The following is a 15,002-nucleotide window of genomic DNA, read 5'->3' as shown; positions in this document are numbered from 1 at the left end:
ATGAAATCAAACTTTCAAACTCTAAGTAACATAATGCAAAAAAAGGCCTAATGACACATTATTGGACTTGGATTTTTACTGTTGCATTGATGTAAAATTCACCTTTTACTGATAAAATTGTTGAAGTATGGGATTATTGTAGCATTAGCTGAATGTAAAATCTTGACCTAGCAATTATTTTAGAAAGAAATGAGAAATGTAATTATTGTTGCTATTACCAAATGCCGCCACTAGATGGCGTCGTTCACGCCTTAACACACTGGTTCGGCCTAAAACCACATTACCTACAAATGTCAGGTTGAGTTGAGAAAGCTGCGTGTGACCGGACTAACAAGACCACACTGTCATCATCTTTTGATATATTATGATATAGAAAATAGACTGAAATACATAAATCGTTTTTTTTTTATTCTGATCTGGTGTGACTGAACATATATGTGTACGATACATGCATTCTGGTTCCCACGTATGCGGTAAATAGCAGCAAGTCTTCAACATGTGGCAATGAAAGTGACTGGTAACACTTGCTTCGCCGAGACACACGGACACACACAGGCTTCAATCACTGTCGCTGCCTGTTTGATACACAGAGGCTGCTGCTCTCCAGTCTCCTCCTGGGGTCAGAGGTAAAGCCCTGACCCAGTGATGCCAACATGCTCCTCTTAATAAAACAACAAACAACAGTCTCCTCTCAATTCGCTCCCAGTCAGCATCCACACCAGCAGAGCTCGCCGGACTTTCATCCCCTCGGTCTTAACTGATGCGCGCCTAATGCGCAACAGGCATGCGCGCACGCTCGCGCAACCTCGTATCAGCGCAATAAGGCCGATCGTCGAGATGCTGGATAAGTCCTGTTTACACACGGCGCTAAAAGGCAGTTTAATAAGACTTTATTTACTCTCCGCCCGCCATATGTGATGATCCTGAGTGTTTGAAATCTAAGATCATCCGCAGAGGGGGGCCCCGTGGCTCCCAGGACACCCAATACTCCGCGTGCTCCAGGGCCGGTGAGAAGAAAAAGAACACAATTGGATTAGATACCAAAATAGGGTCAGTGTTTGTTTTAATCAGGCTGGTGACACGGGGAGCGCTTGAAAGCACTGAGTAAAGAGAGCCTGGAGAGAGAGAAAACGAGAGAACGGGGAGGAGAGGGAGAGCGAGCGAGGGAGGGAGGGAGGGAAGGAGAAGGGGTTAAGGAGAGACAGCGAGGGCAGCCGGGGTGACGGGGCTCCAGGCGGTGGCTGCGTGGTGGAGGCTGGGCCGGAGGGAAGCCGTCCGGGGGGCGGCCGGCCACTCAGGGTTCACTGTCAGGTCTCGGAACCGAGAGGACACTGGTCACTTCCCACCGTCGCGGCATTTGGCCTGTTTTCCACACGGCATCGGCCTCTGTGCGTCCGTGAAAGCGACGCTTCAACAGCTGAAGATGATTCAGATTACGCTCCTCGTGACACGGATTCGGGCGAAAGTGGCGAAAGCCTCTACGACGCTGAGGTTGATCGTGTTTCCATCTACTGTGGGGCCGTTGCGCGATCGCGCTCGCTCGCCAAGTCAGTGAATCTGTCGGGGAACAAATAATGGTCACAGCCGAACAGACTTTCCACCGAGCTTCAGATGTCACGCGTGATTTTCCTTAAGCCTGTGGGCCAAACTGGTGAGACCCAATCCCCGCGTGGAAACTGTGGGATCGGTTCGGGTGTCGGTAAGATGCCACATCTGATGCGATGTCATGTACCTGATTCAGAACCTCAGACTGCGCCACGAGCGTTCCCTTCCGGTGCCACCCACGGACAGCCCACTCGCAAACCCTCGCATGTCTCCCAGCACCACGTGACCCAATGAGCTGTAGCGCGATATCTGCGTGTTTGTGTGCACACCTCTGTAAATATACAGCGCGTCCATTTGTCAGAAAGCAGCAAGTGCGCGCGTTGCGCACATCCATCCACCGCTCCGCGGTGTTTGGTAACGCTATCCGCCGGTCGGAAGTGCAAGTCCAGCTGCGGCGGAGTGCTCATAAATTAGATTTTCCCAAACTTGGTGCAGACGTGGTCTCCAGCGTGTCGTTCGCTGGAGCTCACGCCCCACTCGCCCGCTGCAGCTTTCGTTATCATTACCGTAATCCCTTAAACCTCGCCGTACGAGGGCCGCGCACCGCGCGTCGCCGCGGCGCTGTCCGATTGCAGCTGCTCCCGGTGAGTCGAGGCTAAAAGGCTTTGGCTCCGGCAGCACAATTTATGTGTTCTAAAAGGCGGAGACATGCTGAACACATTACATCTCTCGCTTTTGCACACTAAGCCCAGAGGTTAGCATGATGGGCCTGCTGAAAGCTTTTCCAAGTCTCAGAGAGCGCTCCGATTTTTGCAGCTGCTTTCTATTCCTCAATGTGCAGAGTAATTCCAAACAGTTTATTTTCTATCCAGCCACTTCAGCCCCCAAGGTCATTTGCTTTTTCTCTCTCTAAACACGCAGAATTCTCGCATGTCTCTTTCTGGTGGAACTCCACTCGGTCTAATTTGCTCTGCTGGTCGTTTTTTTTTTTTTTTTTTTTTGGGTTCTTCCAGTTTCAGAGTCAGATGTGCCAGAGGTCCTTTAATTTACAGGCCCCATCTTCTGCCTGGGATCCTCTAATGACAAAATAACAGAGCCGGGATCAGCTGCACGAAGCCCTTCCCCTCTGATCTGATGGTTAAGAGTTGAGCCTCCCTCCTCATAAAAGCGCACTGCTTTGCGCAGAAATGACTTTTACGCGCACGGCAACATTCGGAGCGACGTCCCGCGCTTTAAAAACATGAAAGTGGAGGATGAGTCAGAGCTGAATGCAAACACTAAGCACCGTGCTGGCCTCAGCGCCTGTGGGTAAAGAGGGGCATTGTGGCTGATGTCTGGGTGGCTGGTTGGGGGGTCGCGCTCTGTGCCCAGACCCTCGGGGCACCAGTAGCAGGACGGGCCCGAGCATCCGCTGGGAGGATGACCCCAGCTATTGACTGTCCCTGCGGAGTTTGGCTTGTACAGCTGTATCTGATTGGACAGGAACAAAGGGCTGCACTGCAGCAGGGGGTCTGGCATCCAGCTGATATAAGAAATGCTCCTCTCAGACAAAAATCAATATGTTTGGACCCACGATTTACAATTATATTGATCAGTATTTTCTACAGTGACGCGAAGCAGATCTTTAGATGCCAACCTTGATATTTTAGCAGCAGTGGTACATTTTCACACTTTATAGCCATTAAAGCAATATTTTAGGGAAAATATCTTTTAAAATTTATTTTATGTTATTATTTAAAGCTACAGACCTGGAACTTTCATAAAGTGTGCTGGGTGAGTTCCACGCCTTTTCTGTGCAGTGCTAAATATTGCAGCATGAGACAAACCACTTATTTCAGTGTGAAATAAAGTGTCCTGCTTCTCCGCAGAGCCTTAAATAGGATTTTATACAGAATGTGAATGTTTCCGTCCAAACACGAGCAACCTGGCCGGCTACCGGAGACCTCCTGTGCGTCACACGTCTTCTCTGACGCACAGGAGACAGAGGTCGCTTCCAAAGCCGCAGGTTCGGTCTGTGGACGCGCTACAAACGTGCGGGTCAGTCTGTTCGACAACCACACAGCCCGTCGCACAATAATTAAACGGCTGAACTTCAAATCCCCTTCTGGGATAAATTCGGTTGTGCTTTCCTCTCTGTCGAAGGGCATGTTTGTAGCTACAGGTTAAAGATGTGTACGTTTACATTTTATTAATCATAAAGCACTATTAGTGTTTTATTAAGTTGTTACTTTTCATTACTTTTAAATTTTAAAAGTAATGAAAAACACAAGGCAAGGAACGCCCTCCGCAATCTTAAAGGAGGATATTTTACCTTCGTTGTTAGACTAAAATTATTTCAACCAATTTATAACGACAGATCAGATATTGATTCAGTTCCTTTTGCCTTTGTTTTTTTTTGTAGGCTAGTTCAGATAATACAGTTCTAAAAATTATATTCTATTCTTTTTAAAAATTATATATGTTCTAATGTGTATTGTGTATTTGTGTATTGTGTATTTATAATGTGTATTTGTTTAGCCTTAAATGGTGGTGGCAAATTGTGAGAAGCGGTGAAAGACAAAGAAAAATCAATCTGCAGATTTAACAAAAACGATTAATTAGCGTGCTATTCGCCGAACTGAAAAATCAAGCACAGATTAAATAAATGAATCTATATTTCTGCCTTTTGACTAGAATCACACACTGAGTAACCGATTTTATACCAAAACATTCACTCCCCTCCAGGATAAACACAGGTGCAACGCGTCTTCATTGGTCTCACGTGTGGACACGTTTAATCCACTCACCGGAAAACCTCCAGGACCTGAAGAGGTTCCTGTCCTCTGGCCCCGGAAAAATGAAAATCCCACGATCTTCCATCCGCTCTTTGTTGCTCGACCACCTCTGATTTCAGCCTGTGTCACGGATAACGTTGAAGTTGTGTGTCTAAAGCAGCAGAAACAACAACAGCAAAATTGTAGCTTATTATCAAAGCCATCTTTATTCTGCGCAGGTCTAAGTTTGATTTATCTTTGTGTTGGTCATAATAAAGTAAAATAAAACAATAAAAAAAACTATTAGGAAACAATTTATATTGACATTTATATTTCGTCAGTAGCCCGTTTATTGACTTAAATATCAAACATCACTTCTCATAAACCGGACGAAATAAAGCAGAGACGGGGATTAGTTTGAACAGCAATAATAAATTGGATGCCTTCATGTGCTGACAGTTAACAAAGCAACGAGTAGCGTGAGGCCTGTTTTTAGTCTGCTTCAGTTTTACATGTGCTTCATGGTCCCGGTGGCCTAATGATTTAGTTGTGATTTATTTATTCATTTGTTTGTTTATATTTGGCGTGTGTCCGCACACATCCTCAAAGCTTATAGACGGAGTCCTCCAGGAGACTGAAGCCGACCTGCGCGTCGGTAGGAGTCAGAGCAGAGAGGCGTTTGTCGCGACAGACGCACGACGACGCGCTCAGTGTTTCTGTGTTCGAGCTTCCGTGTCGAACAAATCTCCTCCTACGACGCTGCGTCCCCACTAGGCTGAGTCTTCATGGTGCTATATATATATATAAAGTGTAATAGTCTGTTAAACGTATTTATTATTGGTTTGTTCAGGTTCAGTAGAACTTCACACAGGCCAACTTTGATCAAGAATAAAATAATAACTGTGTTATGGAGTCCTTTAAAAATGACATCAGCTCTATTAAGACCGTAATTAAAAGTGTATCATAATTGAAAAATTGGATTGCTCAGTGAAAGTGTAGCATGATGGTTAATAAGAGAGTCTAAGGTGATTGATAAGCAATGAATGTTAACAAGCTGTTAATACATTTTGGACACATTTTAGTTTCTCTGATGGATGAAGTTGGAGCTGAAACCTGACTTTTTATAACCTGGCAACCCAGTCATTGTTCTTGTTTATATTTGATTGTGACTGATAAGGTGCAAATAAATCCCTGATTATACAATAACCCGTTCATGATTTACAGCCTGCAAACAAAACGCTGTGCAGCTCCTCATTATAAAAGGGGACCAGCGGGTCTGGGTCGAGTCCGGGTGCAACATGAGAGAGAGAAGCACAGCTTGTGCTGCAGCAGGATAAATCAAGCATGGAGAAACTATTTCCCGGCTTTATTTATGTCATACGTGCAGTGGCTCCGGTTTGAAGAACAGGGGGGTTAATTAAGTAGCTTAATGTGTCACGATCTTTTCCAGCAGCGAAAATAATGGGAAAAACTCTTCCTCTCAGTGTTTTATGGTCTTGCAGAAGCGTCTGGAAAATAGTGGTTTCTCACAGGAAAATTCAAAGCAACACGAGCGTCTTGTTTTCTGTAGCTGCTGTCAATATGAAGCTTTGTGCTGTCCATTCTGACGCATTGTGCTTGTGCAGCTCTGGGCCCTGACTCTGCTGCTGACGCTCACTGGGCTCCAGTGTGCTCCGTGACTGGCCCGTGTGAGGTCAGACTGGGGACAGAACCCCACTTCCCATTTCCCTTCTCAAACTTTAGCCTCTATTCCTACACAGGACCGGCTTCAACTTCCCACAATGCACCTCTGCGTCAAGCTGACCCCGGGGCCAGCAGCTGTCAATCACATCCTCAGCTGGCTTTGCAGCTTCTGGACACGGACTGGAGGATGTGAGGGAGGCCTCTGAGCGAAGCTCTGCATATGGGACCATCTCTGTGCATTCATGGCGGCTAATTAAATTAGCTGTCCTTCTCCTATTCTAATGCAAACCTCAGGTTGAATCGCCACCCTGTACGTGAGAGGAAAGGCCCCGGGCGATGATATCCAGACAAAGACAGCCGGCTTGTGTGAAGTACAGGGCCGGGCTTCATTCTGTCTGCGTTGGTCGACTCCATGCGTGCTCCGTGTGCTGTTTAAGGGTCGTTGCTGGAAAAGGTCAGACGCTTGTTTACGCTCCTCACATGCAGTTTCCCCCCGATGCGATACAAGCCATGTGTTGAAACCTGTGGATGTGTGTGTAAGGTGTAAGAGGCCGTGACAAGGCGCAGGGAGACTGGGAGGATGTAGCGGAGAGGGGGGGGGGGGGGGGGGGGGTGGAAGTGACTCTTTAGTCCGAGGGTCGCAGGGAGAAAGTGCAGGGTCACCTTTATCCACGCTGTGTGTGTGTGTGTGTGTGTGTGTGTGTGTGTGTGTGTGTGTGTGTGTGTGTGTGTGTGTGTGTGTGTGTGTGTGTGTGTGTGTGTGTGTGTGTGTGTGTGTGTGTGTGTGCTGGGACTCCCAGCAGGCTGAACTGATTTCCTGTGCAGGGTCATGCTCAGGACAGGGCTTTAGGAGCACAGGAGGCAGCGAGCGGAGCTGGTCCTGCTACAGACACCTCCTGCTGATGTCCACTCATAATTCTGCATAACGTGCCTATTTTCAGATGCAAATGTGATCGGTGGTGTCTGATGTGAACTCAAATCCCCTTCTCCTGGTATGAGTGAATCAGACCACACCCTACAGATTTCCACTCAGACTGGGAGACGTTGACTTCCCAGTAAATAATCGCTGCAGAGCGCTCTCTTGATGCCCGGCTCGTATAAACACCGTTACCTGCCGCACAGACGTCCCTCCTCCTGCCCAAATTTCTGGAATGCATTCAGTGCCGGGGCTCGCGCGCTCGAGCGCGCTCGAGCGCCTCCAGCTACAGAGGACGTGCTTGTCACGGGACTGGAGGAGCGTGTCCGCGTCCCTCCCCGTGCGGACGCCTCGACGCTTCCAGCGGAACGCTGGGGTTTTTAATGGCGGCCAGTCTGACAGGTTTGATGGACGCTGGCAGCGCCACGCGGACTGCGGAGGGTAAAAGGTGGCGCTGTGGTTGTGATTAACGCGACAGAGCGGCCCTTTTTCAGCCCGCGCTCTCTGCTGACCCAAACAAACCCAAATCACAGGAATGTCGCTGGGTCTTGAGCTAAGAATCATTTTAAAGCCCATTCCCTGTAAAAACAGCTGTGCAATTTGTACGTGAGTTTTTTTTTTTTTTGGTTCACCAGTCTCCTGCTAAAAAAACACATAGTTTGTGATATTTAGAATAAATAAAACTGAACAGGTTAAACAGTCTGTTTATAACAAGCACTTCACATTTTTTCTGCTTCTCTCTTTGTACAAATGACAATCTCATCTTATTGGCCGGTTCGGAGCCACCGCTCACATGTTCACTCCATTCATTGTTACGCAGCTTATTCCCCGTTTGCATCTATAACGTCGACCCTGAACACTTTTCACAGGGCAGAGTCCAAGATTGAATCAAGCGGCGCTCGCGAGGCCTCTCAGCCCAAATGGATCTCCTGTTTACACTCCCGTCCATCAGCCGGACAGCGTGCGGCCTCAGGTATCCAGCGAGATGCTGAATGTCCCCAAAACCACCGGCACATGGTAAGTGCCCCGTGTTTGGGGAAAGTTTGTCCAGATTGGAGATAATGTCAGTATCAAAAGCCTTTTATCTCACGACTGAGGCTTTTTGGAGCTGCTGCAAAAGGCACATTTTTGGACGTTTTCCATCGTGCTGTTGTTTTTAATTCATAGACATCAATCAAAATAAATGTCAGGTAAATTCATATCCACAGATTTAAGGCTAATAATATTACACGATGGCAATTTAACATTAGTTTTCACTTCAGGAAATAAAACCTTGTGCTCAGTAATTGCTGTTTTGCTCTTTACATTTTTTTCATACTATTAACCTCAGCCACAGAAACGCAGCTGCACGTTCCCGAGACAATCTCAAACCAGCGCGTGAAACAAACCTGCAACCGCCGTGTCCACTTCCAGGCTCAGTGGACCGAACAGAACCACTTTGAATTCATTTTTAATATATATCAGTAATATATACTTATTTTCTGCATGTTCAACAATTTACGTAATTTGATGCTTTTAGATTTAATTTTACTTTTTTTTACTTTTTAAATTAGGCAAATATTTATACGTTTCAAAATAATGTTTACTGATTAATTATTTGACACTAAATGTCTCTGATATATACAAAGAGTTTATTATTATGGTCTCCTTCACAGAGACCTATTTTATTTTTGCTGTTTAATCTCTTCATGATGGCCGACGGAAACAATGCAAACGACAAATAGTAGACTTTAAAAAAATACTTTTCATTATTAATTGTATGTACTTTTATACCGCATAACTTTGTGAATTGTCTTTCACTTTGTTTGACCTCGCGACTATGAATCTATTTCCACACGTTGTTTTGCAGTAACATGTTTCAGATTCCACTAAAGTCATTGTTAATAGTCATCGATGTCAGGATTAAATTGTATTTTTGCGTCACGTGTTAGTTGTCGGTGTTACCCATATTTTAATATATCGAAAAAACGATCTGTTAAATGTGTATTAGGACTAAAACATGGCGCCGATAACAGACAAAAAACCGTAAACTTTAGAAGTATTAAATTGCCTTTTTATTATTATACTGCGCAGTCTACAAATCAAACGAGCAGAATATGACAAATCTGAATAATAATACAACGTAATTGTTCTAAAAACATTATAATTAGCATTAATAAAATATAAAAATAAAGTTAAAGATATATCAAACACAGCGACATCACGGCCTTTAGAGAAAAAGTGATTTGCTCACTCAGAGTTCTGTGCGTAAAACGTTGTGTGGCTGCTGCTGCTTGTCCTGTCCTGCTTGATTTGGTGATTAGGCGCATAACAATATATGAAATAGGAATTAAATGGTTAATTGGTGAGAGAGAAACCACACGTGATTGAATTTTTGGCGGATTATATCAGACTTTTGCAACAGCAGACCCCCCCCCCCCCCCCCCTTAAACATCCACTACCACCACCAATCGCTCTCTCTCTCTCTCTCTCTCTCACTCTCTCTCACACACACACACACACACACACACACACACACACACACACACACACACACACACACACACACACACACACACACACACACACACACACATCTTGGTTTCACGGGTCTTTGTTTCTGATCTGTTAAATCCCACCCACTTGACATGAAGACAGAGGAGGGAAAAAAACTCGCACTTACTCACCCTCTCACTCAGGCGCGCACACTGTCGGCGCCCGGTCGCTGCTGTCGATCCTTTCTGCCGGACCCTGAAGATGGAGACGGAGAGTTGTCTGCCGTTCTCCCCGCAGAGCAGCAGGAGAACGCCAGAAAACTCTCCGGGACTGGAACACGGGGTCTCTGGCTCCTTTCTCCCCTGCGATGAGTTGCAGAAGCCTTCGCACCTCCCTCCTCTTCCTCACCGTCTGAGCCTGCGCGGGGACCTGTACGCCGCCGCCATGGGGAGATTTGGTGACGCTGCCGGGGACTTTACGCACGGCGCTGCGCCGGCGAACCCGCCGGTATCACCGAGTAAACACAGCAAGTTCATGGACAGTTTAAACCAGGAGCAGAAGGGCAAGCCGGCGTTTTATGAGAACAACTCCGAAGGTAGGTTTGAAACATTCGAATTTGTTAAAAAGGAAAAGAAGCTGAAGAAAATAAATATAACCGAAGCAACAACAGGATATTTATCACTAATATTAAACTGACTCAGGGATCTGAACTGTACTGAGTCTATTATAAGGTCTTTGCATTATTGCTCATTTTATTTTGACATTTAAGTTATGAAGGGAAGAATAAAGATAATATTATAAAAAATGAGTTATTAATATGACCAATTAAATTAAATAACATTTAAACAAAGACAAAAAACAAGACATTTAAAGTCCATTGTTTTATTTTAGTTTTTAGTTTTTTTAAATGCACCTTGTTTTTAGTAATTACTCGAGACAAGTAGATTTTCCGTGAAGTGAAAGTAAAAGCTTGTGATAAAATTCATCGTCTTCACATCGTCATCAGGTTTTCTTCCAGCTGACAGAAATTGTTGTGAGTGGTAGGGGTCAAAGGTCAGCCAGCAGCCAGTTGGGTGTGTCATTAGTCAGCGATCAGCTTAATAAGTCTGGATTGTAACATTTAGCGTTTACTGGCTTCACATTGCCACAAACAAAAACAGAATTGAAAAAGTGACTTGAAATTTGGCAGCAGGGCTCTTAAATACTGTGTGACGTGTCCATCATGGAGGAGAGTGAAGGAGCATAGAAGCCTGAGGAAAATATGTGGCCTTTCACTTTATTTATTGGTGTTGATGAATCTGTAAATCTGCAGGATATGAGCAGCGATGAGGTCTCCGTGATGTCTGTGTCCAGAATAATATACAATGATGTGATTCATGTGGCCGACAGCAGATTTCACCCACAATTAGTTATAATAAGAAGATCCCATCAGCTTCAAAGTGTGTTTTTTTATTATTGGATTCTTGTAATAAAACACACACACGAGAAGTGGGAAGTCTGTTCAGCTTTAATTTATATTGTGTGTTTTGTATATTAGTACATTAAAGCTAATTAATAGAGCTTTAAGTACAGTATATGCTATTTTTAATATTAGTGCGTGTTCCCAAACTCCTTTGTCTGATGTTGTGAAATTTGGGTTCACACCTTTGAGACACATCTTCCTGTTTTGTCTGCTGCGAGGAGCCTCAGTAATGGTGGGACAAAAGCAAAACACATTTGAACAGATTTATATTAAACTGCCAGAGTTGTGCATAAGCCACACGCTTCAATGACACCTGAATGTCTGCTTAGGAAATAACTACATTTTTTAATTAAACGAACTAAAAGAACAAAAAGGTAAAAATTTTTATAAATGGAAAAAAATTGTCGTATTTTAAACATTAAAATCAGTGTGTTTTAGTTTGTTACATTGCTGACCTATTTTATACAAAACATAAAAACATAGCCTATAAAACATTATGTATTAATGTAAAATGTATCAATACATTTTTGTATAAATACATATTTAAAAGTATGTCATCTCTGACAATTTTTTTATAAAACTAAAATATTGAAAACCTGCATTAGTTCTAGAAAGAGGAGACTGATTTTGTTTTTCATCATTTGTTTCATTCGTTAATATAGAGTATGTTTTCTCTGACTGGCGAAATTCCAGAATGAACCAGTTTATCCTGACACAAACTGAAAACCTTAATGTTCTGCAGAGAAGCAGCTTGGATTTCTCCAGCAGAGGAACCCATCTCCGCGCTCACAGCTTGATACCTGCACGTTTTGAATTTATTCTTTATTTGCCCGGTTCTGAGTTTCACATACTGTAGATCTCCAGTTACACCGAGCGGATGTGCGTCTCAGACTGGGTGAGAGCCACACATGTCCATGTCCTGCAGGCCCGGTTTCGAGTCCCAGCAGAGAGCGTTTTCTGCATGAACTGTGGCGCGAGGTTGGATCTAATGGATACGAGGAAATGAACGTTGCAGTGAAGAGTGCTGTCTGCTGGGACCCCGTGAATTAGGAGGGAGCAGAGTGTTTCAGCTGCTCCCTGCGAGTGAGTGCCTGCAGACAGGGCTCAGGGTTAAACATAATGAACGCAGACGTCAACATCTAAACACTGCAGGAGGGAACGGCTCTTCCCGTGGTCGGAAAACAGGAAGGAAAACAGGGCTTTCAGAGTTCCCATGCAACGTCCAGAAAGCATATTATTAATTCAAACCATCACGTTCGCGACCACTTCAACGTCGTCGTGTTTCAGGTGTCTCTGGTTTCACGTGGGACGAAAGGCCCTTTGCTCAGAACGTGACCCCAAACACAACTTTTGTCTTTTCAAATAGAACAACTAGCTTTAAACTTTGGGTTTGCTGGGTTTATTTGAGAAGAGGGGAAAAAAAAGCATCTCAGAGGCCTCGCTGCTTTCTGCTAATCAAATGAGTGCTAAACGCTGCTGGGCTGAACTGCTGTTGTGGGTGTTGATTTTCTCTGGCATCTCATAGTTTGGGCAGTTTTGGTTTGAGAATCAAACGGACGCGAATAACTGTTTTCAGCCAAGTTGTTCAATTTGATGTTGTTACAATGTGCAGATTTAAAATTTATTGCTCTTAAAATGCGTGTGTCAGATCCATATCCAGATGAAAGTCTGCTGGTTTTTAAAGGAGTTTCTCTGGCCGATCCAGCATTCAGTCGTTTCCAGTGATTGGATTCTGTTTCTTACTGGCATTTTGTCTGATGTTTGTTGTTCTGACCAACACTGTGAGTGAGCTGTGTTTCTTTCTGTGGTGTCTGAGTGTCCTGACCAACCTCTAACACTCATAATTCACCAGCTCTACCTGTTTCCCCTTCTCCGTGCGCCCCGCTTGCCTCAGTCAGAGACAAAGGAGCCCCCAAAGCCCTGAGCTACGCTGGGATGGGCACAGACTGCTGTGGGAAGCTGAAGGAGCCCAGCAGCGGCTTACCAGTGGACTCCATCGCCGACTCCATCGACCTGTCGGGCAAGAACAAGAAGCGGCGCAACCGCACCACGTTCAGCACCTTTCAGCTGGAGGAGCTGGAGAAGGTGTTCCAGAAGACCCACTACCCCGACGTGTACGCCCGCGAGCAGCTGGCGCTGAGGACCGAGCTCACGGAGGCGCGGGTCCAGGTGTGTGTGCGCGCGTGCACGGCCCCAAGCAGGAGCTCGTCCCTCTGTCTTACTGTGCGTTTGTGCCCGTCAAGGTCTGGTTCCAGAACCGCCGGGCCAAGTGGAGGAAGCGCGAGCGCTACGGGAAAATCCAGGAGGTCCGCAACCACTTCGCCGCTACGTATGACATCTCGCTTCTGCCCCGCCATGACAGCTACCAGGTAGGCCGCCGCCCACGTCGCACGTCGCGCCGCGCAGCCGCTCACACCCTGACCCGCGTCTGTCTCGGTCCAGATGCAGAGCAACCTGTGGCCCGGGGCGGCGTCGGGCCCGAGCGGGGGCTCGGGGGCCGCTTGTGTCCTGGGGCCTGACTCCATCCCCTCGTCCTGCATGAGTCCGTACTCCCACCCCCACAGCAACCTGCAGGGCTTCATGGGCATGCCCACGTCCTCCGGACACCCCCACCACCACCACCACCACCACCCGTCGCACCACCCCGGCATCAATGGCCTCTACTCGCTCCACAGCTTCCCCGGGGGCCTCGGGTCTCACTCAATCGAAGGGCCCGACGCCGAGTACAAGCCAACGGGCCTGGTGGCGCTGCGGATGAAAGCCAAGGAGCCGGGCAGCATCCTCTCCTGGCCCACATGACCACAACCAGCTGCCCGTCATGCACTGAATGAGCCAGAGTATAATCCATTTCTGAACCGTACGCGGACCCGTCCGTCTCAGCGTCCGACTCCAACGTTTCCTCTAAACTAAGCCAACGCTGAGGCTTTTTACAGTTCAGAGGATCAGGTCGACTTGAGCTTCGTGCACGAAATCCGACACATTAATGAGAACGTTGTGGTTCCTTGTTTATGTTTGATATCGCATTGCTGAGACAAAAGAGGAATGGTTATTTAAGCATGTAAAAAATGTAATTATCATATCAGTTTGTGTTGTATGTGAATGTGTGTTGTGCTTTGCAGTCTGTCCAGTAATAAAGGCATCCATCTAGTTCAGCTGTGTTGCTCAGTAGGAACGTATGAGAGAGAAACCGTTGCATGACGACCTCTAAAAGTGATAATGGAGGAAGCAAACCAAGCGTCTGTGCCACATTTTTAACCGGGAACTCGGCCACGAGGAAAAGAATGCTCCGTGAGTGGCGGTTGCCTCAAAACCCAGGTTGGACGTCGCCCCCGAGCGCCCCTCAGCTCGCAGCTCGTGCATCAGCGGCGAGTGGCAGGTTGCCTAATGAAACGCCAACCGCGCGACCGCACGCCGCCGTCCGTGATGGAGCGGCGTCTCCCGCGCCGAGGCCTCACACGTTCACGTCTGGCGTCGGTGCAGAAGCTGAGCCGTGGGAGCGGTGAGCTACAGTTTAATCGAACCTGGGCTTGCGTTTGGTTTTAGGAGTGACCGAAGCCAGTTCATTTTCTGTTTGTTTTCTGCTGATATTGATAAATACGCGTCTCCTGTTTGGTCTCTAAGTGAAGAGTATGACTCAATTGTGCTTCTATGGCACACCTAGTCTCAAACCCACTTCCTAATAATTGTTTTCAGCAAAACCTCCTTGTTGTGCTTTACCCCAAACAATTTACTTTATTGTCAAGGAAACCCTGCATCGCATGGTACCATCCCATCTGCTGTAAATTACTAAATACCAACATATTCATGTCAGATGTGCAAACATTTTGATCTGTGTAAGATTAAGAATGCAACTTGAATTGTGGAGGAAAAACGGCCCTTCCCAGCTCCACTTACTCCCCAGGAGTGCACATGGCTTACGGGGGAATATGTTGGCCATGCTTTCCCCCCTTGGCCTGCTTTGCCGTGACAGCCACGCTGGGGCACATTAGCTGCCATTCGCTCAGTCTGGCCCGGGTTTTTGTGTGAGCCACCGACATGTGGTTCCAATAGAAGCATGCACAAACCCATCAGAAACACTTTCCACACCCACAGCTTCGAATTCCAGCCAGACCCTGGGAGACGGCAGCCCTCACTGGTACACAGTCCCCCTGATTAAATCCCAGATTAA

The 15,002-nt window shown here is 46.4% G+C and overlaps 1 protein-coding gene and 1 long non-coding RNA gene across 2 annotated transcripts; one reads left to right on the top strand and one right to left on the bottom strand.

The window, feature by feature from the left end:
- Nucleotides 1-848: 848 nt before the first annotated feature.
- On the bottom strand, nt 849-2,815 carry LOC129604345 (uncharacterized). Its single transcript, XR_008695143.1, has 2 exons — nt 1,733-2,815; nt 849-1,557 (listed from the first exon to the last, which is right to left on the bottom strand). It is a non-coding gene; the product is annotated as an uncharacterized LOC129604345 (long non-coding RNA).
- A 6,739-nt stretch (nt 2,816-9,554) lies between these two features.
- On the top strand, nt 9,555-13,986 carry alx3 (ALX homeobox 3). The gene is made up of 4 exons (XM_029156546.3): nt 9,555-9,967; nt 12,729-13,003; nt 13,078-13,203; nt 13,277-13,986. The coding sequence occupies exons 1-4, from the start codon at nt 9,634-9,636 to the stop codon at nt 13,631-13,633; spliced, it is 1,092 nt and encodes a 363-aa protein (XP_029012379.1). The 5' UTR covers nt 9,555-9,633; the 3' UTR covers nt 13,634-13,986.
- Nucleotides 13,987-15,002: the final 1,016 nt, after the last annotated feature.

Source organism: Betta splendens, chromosome 7 (assembly GCF_900634795.4).
Source record: "Betta splendens chromosome 7, fBetSpl5.4, whole genome shotgun sequence".
NCBI lineage: Eukaryota > Metazoa > Chordata > Actinopteri > Anabantiformes > Osphronemidae > Betta > Betta splendens.
Note: the sequence above shows the minus strand (reverse complement) of the source record. Positions and strands in the feature narration are given on the sequence as shown.